Source organism: Etheostoma cragini, chromosome 17 (assembly GCF_013103735.1).
Source record: "Etheostoma cragini isolate CJK2018 chromosome 17, CSU_Ecrag_1.0, whole genome shotgun sequence".
Classification (NCBI taxonomy): domain Eukaryota; kingdom Metazoa; phylum Chordata; class Actinopteri; order Perciformes; family Percidae; genus Etheostoma; species Etheostoma cragini.
Window position 1 is genome coordinate 5,458,313 of NC_048423.1, and position 12,511 is coordinate 5,470,823.

A 12,511-nucleotide genomic window follows, 5' to 3' on the forward strand; every position below is an offset into this window, starting at 1 on the left:
AACAAAACCAAATACACATTCCTTCATCTGTGTTATTAGTTTAATAAAAGTTAATTTACATATCTGCAAAGATCACACTGATATTATAAGGACGTCTAGTGTGCCTAATGAAAGCTGTGATATAAGTGTACATTCAGTGACAGCCTGAGCACTTGTTAAATGTGACCCATACTAAAAAGACAGCATTTCTTAATGGCTATAGTCAGCAAAAGTATTTGGCACAACCTCAGTAACACTTGCAGAGCATACCTTGTCTTCACATATAGAACCAAGGTGAGCAGAGACTTTTAAAAACATTTTACAATTTTCAACATACTTCATTTAAATCCCTGGACATCATGGGCTTCTTCTTGACAATGTCACAAACAGAATAGGGTAAACACATTTCGTGCACATCATTTAGTAGGACAAATACTAAATAACAGAATGAAATGTTCAGAGATAGATAAAAGATATAAGCCCGCTGTTGCTTTATGATCCTCCACCTGTCAACATACTAAAACATATTTCTTGAGTCATTTAATCCTATGATCCAAACCGCGACTATTCATTTTCAACATCTTTCATATTTCAAGTTTCAAAGAATATTTCAGTACAGGCTCTGATTAGATGATATTTCTGCTAAAAATGTAGAAAGAAATCTCCAGAAGCCTTACACAAACCTCCCCCAGGACAGGCATATGGTGGACTATACAGCTTACAGTATGTGCTATTGTCCTCTTATTATTATTATTGTCACTCAGATAAATGTTTGGGTAAATAAGTTGGCAGCAAAATAACATGAACAGCATTTTTTAACAATAAGTAGATTTTTAGGATTTCTTACCATTATTCAGGTTGTAACATTTTTCAAAAACCTGAAAAATGTTCTGGAAAAATCTGGATTTCAACTTTATACCAAATCACTTTGTTTCTTCATAACCTTATGTTTACAGCTCAATTTGAGGCTTAAATTAATTGGATGTAGGGCTGTCATTTTCTTTTCATTAGTAAATAAATTGCTTAAGATAATTGCCTATCACAATTAATTTTTTTTAAAACTTAAGCCCAACCCAAAACCCCAAGACATTCAGTGAACAATGATGTAAAAAGAAAAAAGCAGAATAGCTTCAAATTTGAGAAACCGGAACCAATGGATATTTGGCATTTTTTACTCAAACAACAAACAAATTAACAAAATTGTAAATTGATTAATTAATTTCAGCACCTAATAAATAGTACATGAAGATGTCCTTGTGTGGTAGTGATGGATTCACTGGTGTTCACATTGCCCCTGGCCTCCAAACATGGGGCTGGACACCTCCCTTGGTGGCAACGAAACGTGGTTTGGGAGCCTGGACTGGGTCGGACTTGAGTGGGGGCAAAGAGGCAAGAATACTAAGCTCAGGAGCACTCTGGAACTGCTTGGCTGCCTGTAGCCCAGTGGTGTATGATAACGGAGTGTAAGGTGTAGGGACTGCAGGGGGCAGATGCTGGGGAATAGGGGTGGCAGAGAATTTTGGGAGGCTAGGCAGTCCAGCTGGTTGGGAGGGAGGTAGAGCTTGTTTTGGGGCATTGACTGGTGCTGGTGTCAAGTGAGGGGCCGGGGTTGGAGTGAAAGGAGCAGGAGGTGGTGACATCATGCCAGAATGAGTCAAACGTTCTCCGAGGGTAGTGGCTGAGCGAGGGGCTATGACCTTTGGAGCTAGACTAGGAGCTGACATAGGTGTGGGTGTGGAGAATCGCTTGACCTCGAAGACACGGGCTGTTTTGACGGGGATCTGCCTAGGTGAGGTTAATGAGCTGCCAACCATTGTTGCTGTTGTGTAGTCACCATGCTGCTGCCTCTGGGCCTGATAAGAAGGCATGGCTGATAGATTAGCAGTACTGCCACCGTAGTTGAACATAGCAGAGTTGAGCTGGTAGGCCTGCCTTCTCATGAAATCCAGAGCTTTGATCCCCTCTCTTTGGGAGACACCTCTGCCCCTGCTTTCTGGCTTGCCTGTATTCCTCTGAGGCCCCGTAGGGATAGAGGGCGCCAAAAGTGGGTTGTACCCAATTGGTGGAGGAGCCCGGACATTCGGGGAGTATTTCCACTGAGAGACATGGGAAGGGTTTGAAGTGGAGTCATGGAGTTGGGCTGAACTGTGCGAGGCCACTTCCTGCTGGTAAGGGGTCTCGGGTGGATTATCCACTACAAACATACCCATGCGGCTCTGCCTGCGGGCAAACAGCTGTGCCCCCTTACCTCCTGCTTGAAGAAACAGTGGGGCCTCATGGATGACCCGAGGCTTGGGTGCCACTGGAGGAGGCGCCCTCCCCATGCTGGTCTCGCCACTCCTCTCTCCTCTCTCTCCATCTGCATCATCATAGATAGCTTCAGATGGTGGTAGGCCATATTTGTGTCGGGTGGACCTTTCATCCAGGTTCTGCACCATACACAATAGATCAGGATTTGGGGAGTTCTTCTTGACATCTGGTAAATTGAACATAGGTTTAGGTTTGCCACTTCGCCGTCGAGCATCAATTAAGATCCCTGTGCGACCTGTTGGACCAGGAACAGGGGTTGGAGCTACAGCTTCTGGCTGAGAGACCACTGACGCTGTAGCTACAGGTGCCACAGAAAATTGCGGGGGATGTGGTTGAGAAAATGGTACTTGAAGTGGAGGCGTTGGAGCAACTGGGTTAGGTGAAGAAAGAATTTGGGATACAGGAAGAGCTGGGGCTGGAGCCATTGGTGCTTGTGGAGCTAGGAGCAATGAAGGCATAGACACTGGGGGCACAGCTACAAATGGAGCATGGTGAACAGTAGTTATTGATGGTGATGACAGGTGATGAACAGAAGCTTCTGGTGTTGGGGCCGAGGGACCTTGAGGTTCAAAGGAGGGTGGGGATGTTACTGATGTAGTATTCATGGCTAGTTCAGAGGCAGTAGAGAATGGTAGTTGCACAACAGCTGCTGAGGCAGGACGCTGGACCGTCTTTGTTACTGATGGTCGAAACGTTACAGGTGCTGTCGCTGCTCGCATGCTGATGAAGCCAGGAGTGAAAGGACGTGCCGTTCTGTTGAGAACATTACTAGCAGGTAGTTCTGGTAATGGTGTTTCAGCTGGTGGTGCAGGTCTGGTCAGAACAGTCACTGAGGCAGTGGCTGGTTTGGGTGTCACAGGTGGAGGTGTCATTTTCATGCTAGCTGTACTAACTGCAGAGTAGCATAGGTCCCCATTAGACATTCCACAGGCTGCAACTTGACCTGGAGCCTGGGACAGTTCTTGTTGTGCTATAGTGCTAGGTGGTATCATCTGCTGAGGCTGGAGGTTTGACTGCATCTGTGGTTGTGTGTCTGGTTGCATCTGATACATATGAATCTGCCCTTGGACTTGGGACTGTGGAGGAGCTCGAGGTTGTGCTGCCTCTTCCTTCTTGGCTTGCTCAGCAGCCCTCTTTCTTTGCTGCTCAAACAACTGGGCACCCTTGCCTGTGATGTCACTTAACCCTGGACTTGGAGCATCCTCTGCCCCATCCCCACGACCTTCAGTGCCTGCAGTTGCTCTCTTCTCCAGCATATTCAAGTAGTCACTATCCCAAGTTGGGTCAGGAACGGCAGAGAAGCCATCCTCATCAAACTCTGATTCGCTGCCAGGGAATACCCCATCCTCCTCTTGTGAGTCCTGACACCTGTCCTCATCTACACTACCAAAACTGGTAAGAGTGTACTTTTTGGAGCGCTGTCGCCTTTTCTTGAACATCAGCACCCCCTTAGAGTGAGGGTTGGGAGCATCAGTCAGTAGGGACGCAATTGTTCGACACTTGGTTTTGGCTTCCTTCACATGCTTGTCTTGCGAAGTGTCGCCTCGGTTAAGTTCTGCAGGGTATTAATGCAATAACTTTAGGAACAGTTTTGTAAGAGCATGACTCTTATAAGTACTACAGTAAGGTCAGAGAATTCTGAATTTACAGATTTAACCTTTAAACCAAAAACTGACTCTGACATAAAACATCTAAACCTGTTCTGATCAACATGCCTTCAACAGGCATCTATCTCTTAACTTGCCACAGAAGCACTTCCAGGAAAAATTCCAGGCAAGCCTTCAGCTTCTCACATTAGCTGGGGTGAAGGATACATTTGCACATTATTAGTCACATGACATCTAACTTAACTAGAAATATCTGCAAGCTAGTGGAAAGTTGCATGTTGTAGGTGACTGGAAGGAGAACTTCAAAGGCTAGCCACAACATATTCTTTAACCCGTTATGGTATTAAGCAAATTAATTAATTCTGTTAACCCAATAGGCACTGCCACATGAAGAGAGTTCTTAAGTTGTCTAGGACAGGGTAGTAGGACATTAGAATGTTAAACCTGCACTCAGTGGTGGCAAGGGGGATTTACAAGAGTAAATGTATTCAAGTTCTTAAAACAGCCCATTGACTTTAAATAGCCCAGCTCTGTCCTTTTCCTGAGCTTATTATGGATGATGGACAGAATGACAAGTTTTAGTCAGTGCTCTGTGTCGGATGTATTCTCTCTTTTCAAAGTTGTAATGAAATAAACTAAAATTCTCATCATCATAAAGTATTTAAAAACATTCAGAAAACATTGGTATTAATTTATATTATCAGTCATCAATGGGCTTAAATAGTGTTGCCATAAAACTCGCATGTCTATCTGTAGAATGAATATTGTAAATATGTATTTTCAAATAGGGATGGGTTTGTACAAAATTATTCTACTGTTTGATAATACAGTTATCTCTTTGAACTGTCTACAGGGCTGTTTTAAACAGGACAGGTAGGTAAAACAAAGGCAACAAGTACACTGTACATGAATTATGAAATTAAAAAGGCAATATTATACTAACATATAAAATTATATGAGAACTTTTCTTCCCTAGTAATAATAGTAATAATAAAAATTGTGTTTGTAGGGTTTAAAAAAGTTTTGTGACTCTTGAACCAACCAGTGAACATTATGAGGTTGGAATGTTTACATAACTGTGGAGAACCCATGTGTACTTACTGGCTTGTTTGGCCTTTTCCATGTAGGTTGTTGTAAGCTCCTCGTCAAGGGGTTTATTCAAAGGACCCACCATGGGTACAAACTGGCTGCGGGAGCTTAGCATCATGGCCCCCTTTGCCCTCTCAGGGGATACCAGTGGCACGTTAGTTGGCTCTAGAAAGCCACTGTCCTCCTCTTGACCTCTATCCCGTGGCCCCTGGTCATCTGCTGAGGAGATGATAGAGGAGGTCTCAGTGGATGTCTGGGAGGACCACTGTCCTGGTCCAGGAGGCTGATAAATCACCTCCCTCCGTTCCACCCCTGGTAGCCCCCCTCCTCCATTTCCATCTGCCCCACGTTTATCCAATAAACTAGGGTAAACATGTGCATCTGGAGCGCTGTCATAGCCACTCATCTCTGAAGTCTCCCCGCCCTCAGGAGATGCTCGTCCTGCTGGTTTTCCTGGGTTGGAGTTGCTGGGGCTGCGTCGTTTCTGCCGGCGCTGCCTCTCATAGCCCGCCACATCTGCATCACTGTCAGTTTCACCGTAGTAAGCCTCACTACCTGGTGGAGATGTCAATCCACTGGTTATCGAGGAGTGGCTATGGTGGACTTCACGGACAGGTGCATGGTGGGAGTGGGTGGGCGACATGGCACGCAGAGCAGCACGGTACTCTTTGTCTATACGGGGAGATGGGGCACGGGTCACAAGCACCACGGACTGAAAACCAGCAGGCACCCTGCAAACAGTGGAGGGTTTAAAATATTAAAAGGCTCAAATGAGGGCCGTTGGATGTGATATTAGAGTCAAATTTCCCAAATCTGGGGATATAATATACAGTAGTATCAAACACATGGACATTTTAAATAGTGCATGTCCTGAGTCTTGTGCATATTATAATTTCTACTTGATACATTTTAATGGTTTGATGATGGTTTATCAATAGTAACAGTATCATTGTTTTGCTTCTCTGACCTTTTAACCCGGATGTGTAATATCCCAGGAGAGCTGTCGATAAATTCCATGGCCTGGGCATGGGATAGCATTCCACATGGCTGTTCGTTGATGGACACCAGTTCATCAGCCTCCCTAAGCCCAGCCCTACATGCCTTGCTGCGTTTACGCACCTGCACCAGTAAAGGAAGGCAAAATTTAAAACACTCACGTTGACGACATAAACTTAGACCAATGTTGACTTTTGATGGGTTATATCATAACATATTTTTGATATGAAGCTAATCTGTTTTGAAAGGGGAACATCCAAGACAACTGTCAAGTCCTTCAGGAGACATCCAAGTCTCCATTATGTTTCAAGGGCACAACTCAAGTCAAGTCTTAAGGCCTTGAGGGCAAGCTTAAGTCCTAGAAATGCAAGAATTTCACATCTGAATGCTGACAAGTCAATGAAGGGCATACGTTTATGTATAATTTATTTGCTTAATTGCTTTTATATCAAATATGACTTCAAACTTAAGGCCAGGTCTCAATTCTCAGGACAACCTTTGGTTTGAAGAGACTTGGTGTACAGTAGATACCTAAAAGGGAATAGAAAGCCAATTGGTACAAACTGGAAATGTTATTTTTGAATTTTGTGACTTCATGGATAGAAAACAAAAGCCTGACAGAGCTACTACCCTGGTGTCTTGTCTTGGTTTGTGATAGTGACTGACAGAGAGCAAATTTTGTACTGACAGCATGATCTTGCTGTGGACATACAGAATGTGTGCCACATATTGCAGCTTGAGTGGGGCACTCATACACACTTAAACAGGGAAATGTCAGCCAGCAGCCATCTTCATTTGGAGCTTTGCTATTTGTGCTCGGGTCTGTCAGGACCATGGCATTATGCCCAACATGAATAGCCTCAGGTCAACATGTCCCATAATTCAAAGCAGATGTTTGAAAATGTTTAAAGACAACAACTGCAGCGTCAATAGAATTTCGAGGGCACTGCCATGTATTGTTATATTAATATGGAATTTTGAATGTCACTTGGTTGACTTAAGACGTCACTACGTCTTCTTGGTTTGACGTTGTAGAACTTTGGTTCACAAAGTAAGTTATTCTGCTATTCTGGTTTGCCTGTAATGAAATCCCACATCCACATTTAGCTAAGCCTTTTTAAAGTGGTCTGTGCTGCTTGTGGTACAGGATGTCAGTTATTCAGTCAGTCAGTCAATCCCTCGTGGTTGCTAGTCATAACAGTTATAATACCCTTACATAAACACACACACACACACACACACACACACACACACACACACACACACACACACCACTGATACAAAAATAGACATAAATTAAATAACATAAAAAACGTGAATGCATACCCACAGGCACAAACCCAGCACTGACACACCAGCTATTTCAGTGAAGCCCCAGACTACTCCACCTGATAGGGACGGTATAGTATGAGACCTCACAAGACTACACCTTCCTACATTCAGGGGTGAAGCAGCTGTTGTCCACTGCCATTAAGGTGATTTAGTGTCATGCGGCTACATACTTCCACCTTTGCATAAATCAACTACATGTTGGATTAATATTCTTAATGACAAATACTGCCTTGGTGCATTGCCCATAGCACATTTCATTTCTGATAGCAAACCAAAATTACCATCTTAGCCAGTAAAGATTCCCCTTTTTCCGGCAAAAGGAAAATCTTTGTTGGACAGGTTTTGCCATAGAGAATTTGTGAGATCTGTAAGCAGAAACATTTCCTTTACCCAATGAGAACTGTTGTGCCAATGTATTAACCTTCATTTGAATGTAATTGTGCGTTATAGAGAGGTACTTAATGGAAAATGCAACTTGCCTTACATATACAGTATGTATGAGGGTCATAGAAAACAAAGGTGTATCCCTAACCTTAAAAAGTTCCTCCTGGTCATTTATTCACAGCTCATGGGGCCTGAACAGAAGCTATATGAAAGACAATAGAGGTAGCAATCAGGATTTCCTTTGAACGTGAACAAACATAAGTCATAGGTTTATCTCCAAGCAGCAAGATCCTGAGTTGTGCATGCATAAAAATAGTGTATCAGGGTAATTTTTGAGTACTGAGCTGAAACACATACCTTTGGCTGACCCCTAAACCAAACCAAAAATAGCCACCTGGAAAAGGAGTTCTGCACAGTCAACAATTATTGAAAGCGTGCATGTATGTTTCATGTGTGTACATGTATTGCATGAATAACGTGTCTGCAGATGTACTAAACCTTAACTACCCTATTAAGAAATCTGATCTGTCTATATAAAGAGGTCATTCCAGAGAGGGAGTAGGCCCAGGTCTTTTTAGACAGGAAGGACAAGGTTGATAGGGCAAGAAACAACAGCTGTGGATTGATCATTTTTTACAGCTCATGTCACAGATAGTGATGACATGGGACTAACTTGAGTCAAAATGCAAAGGAGAGAAAATAGTTTTTTTCAACCATTTTCAGCTTTATCTCTTAGATGTACTATTTCTTGCTGCTTGCAAGTCAAATTAATCATTTTTATAAATATATAGTATTTCCCAGATGGCTTACATGTGACTCTTTGCTTTCTCAAATGGAGATCAAGATTCCAATCTGGACTGCTTCACTGTGGCCAAATGTGCACGGTAAATTCTTGTCAATGAAGAATGTGCTTTAAGGCAGTAACACTATTATAAGGTTAAATATTTCCTTTACACAATCGTTTTTTTATTTCATTGAACTTCTTTAAACATGTAGATAAAAGAGTAGTCTGTAGCAATATATTTTTTTATATCAGAGACACCAATGTGGCTTGAGTCTGGCCTGAACCACAGGGATTTTAAGAACTGAACTAAATCACTTTTGTAACATTCATTGCTCCCTTATGTGGTTTGCCACTCATGGTACTGTTAAAACAGTGTTTTTTAGATAGATGTAAAGTATCCCGCCAACTCAAACATGACATGGCTTTGCTGGTGTGATTTGAATTGCTTACAAAAATGATAATGCAGTGGAAATATGCTTTTTGAATAGTGCACATCAGCTCACGGTCATGGGTAAAGGGTGCGTAGCATTCATAAGTTCCTCACAATAAAGATAAGTTAACAGTTTATAAAACGATTACCTTAATGTACCAAAAATCTCTGTTATAATGTGTCCATGTAAGCACAGAAGAAGTGCACCAGTTATTTGTCAGAAAGTAACCAAGTTTCTGGTCCAAGTTAAAGTTTCTGGTCTTTATCACTTTAATTTCACTAGAGCGTTCATTAAGAAGCAGCATTCAGTGGAAGATATGCATCAAGGTCACCCTATATTCCTCGCTGAACCTTGAAGTTTTAAGTTCACCCAATCAATCATTAGTGCGCCTCTGCATGAAGACTGTTCCCAAACAAGATGATGACTCACATTCAGGCCCCAAACCAACATGCATGGCAGCCAATATTCCATTTCAACTTTGTTCACAGCTCCTTAAATCTCGGCCTAATATATCCCAGCTGATGTTTCACTTCTCTTTACTGAGGCTGTTAAATCTAACAAAGTCAGCAAATCCGTGAAACAACTGCTTCCGTCAAACAACTACTGAGTAACCCGTCTTACCTTAGCCACCTGTAGCGGTTTCTGGTGTTCCACGCCTCCCTGGAGACGAAAGCCCCATGGCGCGCCACCGGACAATGTAATTATCACTTCCTCTGCAACCATTTTTCTGCTCTCTCTTTCTTTTTTAGTGTTTCTTTTTTTTCTTGGTTATTTTCAGCTCCTCTTTGGCTTTTATATTTTGTCTTGGGGGCCCTCAGTGCATTTGTCCCATGGTCAGTGGTCAGGGCCCCCTCAGAGAGCTCTGACGTGCACTTTGCCTGCCACACTGTCCGGATGCCGACTTCTCTCTGAGTCTAACTCTAGCTGGAGGCCGACGCTCACACCTGAACACACACACACGCGCGCACACACACACACACACATACAAAAACACGCTTCTGTGCGCCCACCCATACCCAGAGTGGGCCAGCCATCATAGCCAAGAGAGAGAGGGAGGGTGAAATATGATGGGAGGGGGGTCTGTGTCTGCTTACACTGAGGAATGTCTGCCCCAAATGAGTGAGGGGAGGTTCCAACGCAACACTTGTCCTGTCAGTCAGACCTATTACACTGGGTTGCTGATAGCCCCTCCAAAAATAGGACACCCCTCTGCTGCTTTGGGTGCTCATCTGCAAACCAAGGGAAAGGTAACATTCAGAAAGTTCAACTGGCACTGTTTCACATCTGGCTTTACAGCATTAATGTCATTTGTAACCTTTAGTAGGGTCACAGCCAGACTCTCAAATCGCAGGAACGAGACATGACAGGATAGGACAGTCCACTCTTGAAAATGAATGATGTAGACAATGAGTGGATTGACTTTGGTGCAGATTACTCTAACTGCTGAAGCTGCTGTGTATCCGGACAGCTCCGCTGGATCTGGACACATTCTGGACTGTCATCATAGAGACTTTAGGATAAATACTTTTACAAGCCCTGGATAAACAGCCAGCATATCTACATTGAAATATGTCCTAAATCCACAGTGTTGACTGAATGACAAATTATTTGCAACACAGAAGGGACCCATACTTGCTTGTAGATACTGACAAGAAAAACAAATGCTGTGAACAATGTTTTTTGTGAAAGGGTTTTTTGTTAAACTAAATCAGAGTGACATAATAATATATCTTGTAATTGGGGCTAAATTCTAATGTCAGCATGCTAATGTGCTCTCAATGACAATGCTGATGTTAAGCAGCTGTAATGTTTACAATGTTCACCATGTTCACCATCTTAGTTTAGCTTTAGTGGTTATACATATCAAGGTAACTGGTGCAATTAGAGTGCATTGCCAATTTCATGGATTTTGATTTTGAGAACATGTCTAGACACATTCCAACCCCACATTTGAAGCAAACATGACATTTACTGCATTGTTCTACCCTATATTAGTTAATTTTGATACTGTGGCACATTCTAGTTAGCCTGGCTCAAATTGAAAGGTGTCTTTTCACCACTGACTGAGTTTTCAGTAGGGGGTAAGATACAAATATTGTTTGAAGGAAACTTTCCAAACTGTTTAGTTAAAATTTAATCAAACGAGGTCTATACTCATGAAAGACACTGACACATTTGATCTTAAACATCAAATCAGAGAAACTGGCTGTGCATTTTTGAATATACCAATTTGATTCATGAAATCATCCAGTGTTACTTTGGTGCTTCACATTGGTACAATCTCTTCTGTTTCCTTGTTCCCTCTTGGTCCTTACCTTTCCTGTTTTCTAATCTTAATTCAATTAAAGCACTGAAAAAAATAGATCTAAAAACCCTTCAAACTCAGCAAACAAATCAATTTCCACTTGCACACAGAGTCTCAGTGGATGTGAACTTGCTTTAACTATGTTGTATTTTCCTTTGGGGCATTGACAGGCCTTTGAACCTGTTGATAGAGCCTGAATGATCCCCTTGCTGCAAAAGCACCACTGCCATTATCAATGCTGCAGAACGCTACCAAGGATAGTTGCTCCCTTTGGCAGCCTTGCTCTGCAGCTGTCTTCAGACCTCAGGATAGTAACCAAGATCGGTCCTGGCTCAGACAGTCAGAGAAAATGTCACACTCTCTTCCTTGAGATGATATCAGATCTAACAGAGCAACACAGTTAAAACAAGGGCTTAACCACACAGATACAAGTGATCCAGTTTATGTCAGATCTGTATTTACACAGGGAAAGTGACGCATTAGACAGATATCTGAACAAACATAGCTGTAGAACAGTTGTGCCAACCACTCCCTCTAGTGGTGAAAAGTAGGCTTGTTGTTGCCCCTCTCGGAGCTCTTTACTTCTCTATTAACTTCTCAGTAATCACTGTATTTTATTTATGTTTTTATTTTTTGTCTTTTTTGTTGCTAAAGATATCTAACATTGGATCCGACAGATTTTTTACTTCTCTCTTGTGTTTTGTGTTGGATGTTTCACTTTACACCAAGTTTTAATATACATGACAAGCAGTTTTCAGGGTGCAGCCCAACAGCCTGCGTGGCATTACATGCACAGATCATATCTTCCTGAAATATGTTAGGACATGAAGAAACTAGTCTACACCAGTATTTTAGCTACACTGAGATATAAGGTGACTTTTTTTCACACCTCTCCAAAGTCCAAAAACAAAACCATAATGCTGTCCCAATATAGTTGTGAAAGACTTGAAAGACCTTGTGACTTTGTGAGAGCTCAGATCATTTTAAACAAACCCTTCACACAAACACTGCCAGAACAAGAGTGAGAAATCTAAGAATAAAAAGAGAATTTTGTGATATTCAATAACAGACTTGTGCAGCTAAACCAATACAATGTGTATTTAGTTGATGTGTTTTCCTGTCAAACTAAACAAAGACACTGCCTTGCCTGCAATCATTTGACACACTGAGCTCTTTTCTCTCTTTCTATTTGTGTGCATCCATGTCCCAGAAATGCTTGTTACTAACCTAGCTCTGGGGAGCTCATTCCCTGGAGTCTTTTTTTTTTTCACCCAGCATGTTTCCTTGGATTAGG

General features: G+C 42.3%; 1 protein-coding gene across 1 annotated transcript; it reads right to left on the bottom strand.

The window, feature by feature from the left end:
- Positions 1-24: 24 nt before the first annotated feature.
- Positions 25-9,932, bottom strand: synpo2la (synaptopodin 2-like a). Its single transcript, XM_034897708.1, has 4 exons — positions 9,534-9,932; positions 5,953-6,104; positions 4,998-5,716; positions 25-3,844 (listed from the first exon to the last, which is right to left on the bottom strand). Exons 1-4 carry the CDS (start codon positions 9,633-9,635, stop codon positions 1,263-1,265), a joined length of 3,555 nt encoding a protein of 1,184 aa, XP_034753599.1. The 5' UTR covers positions 9,636-9,932; the 3' UTR covers positions 25-1,262.
- Positions 9,933-12,511: the final 2,579 nt, after the last annotated feature.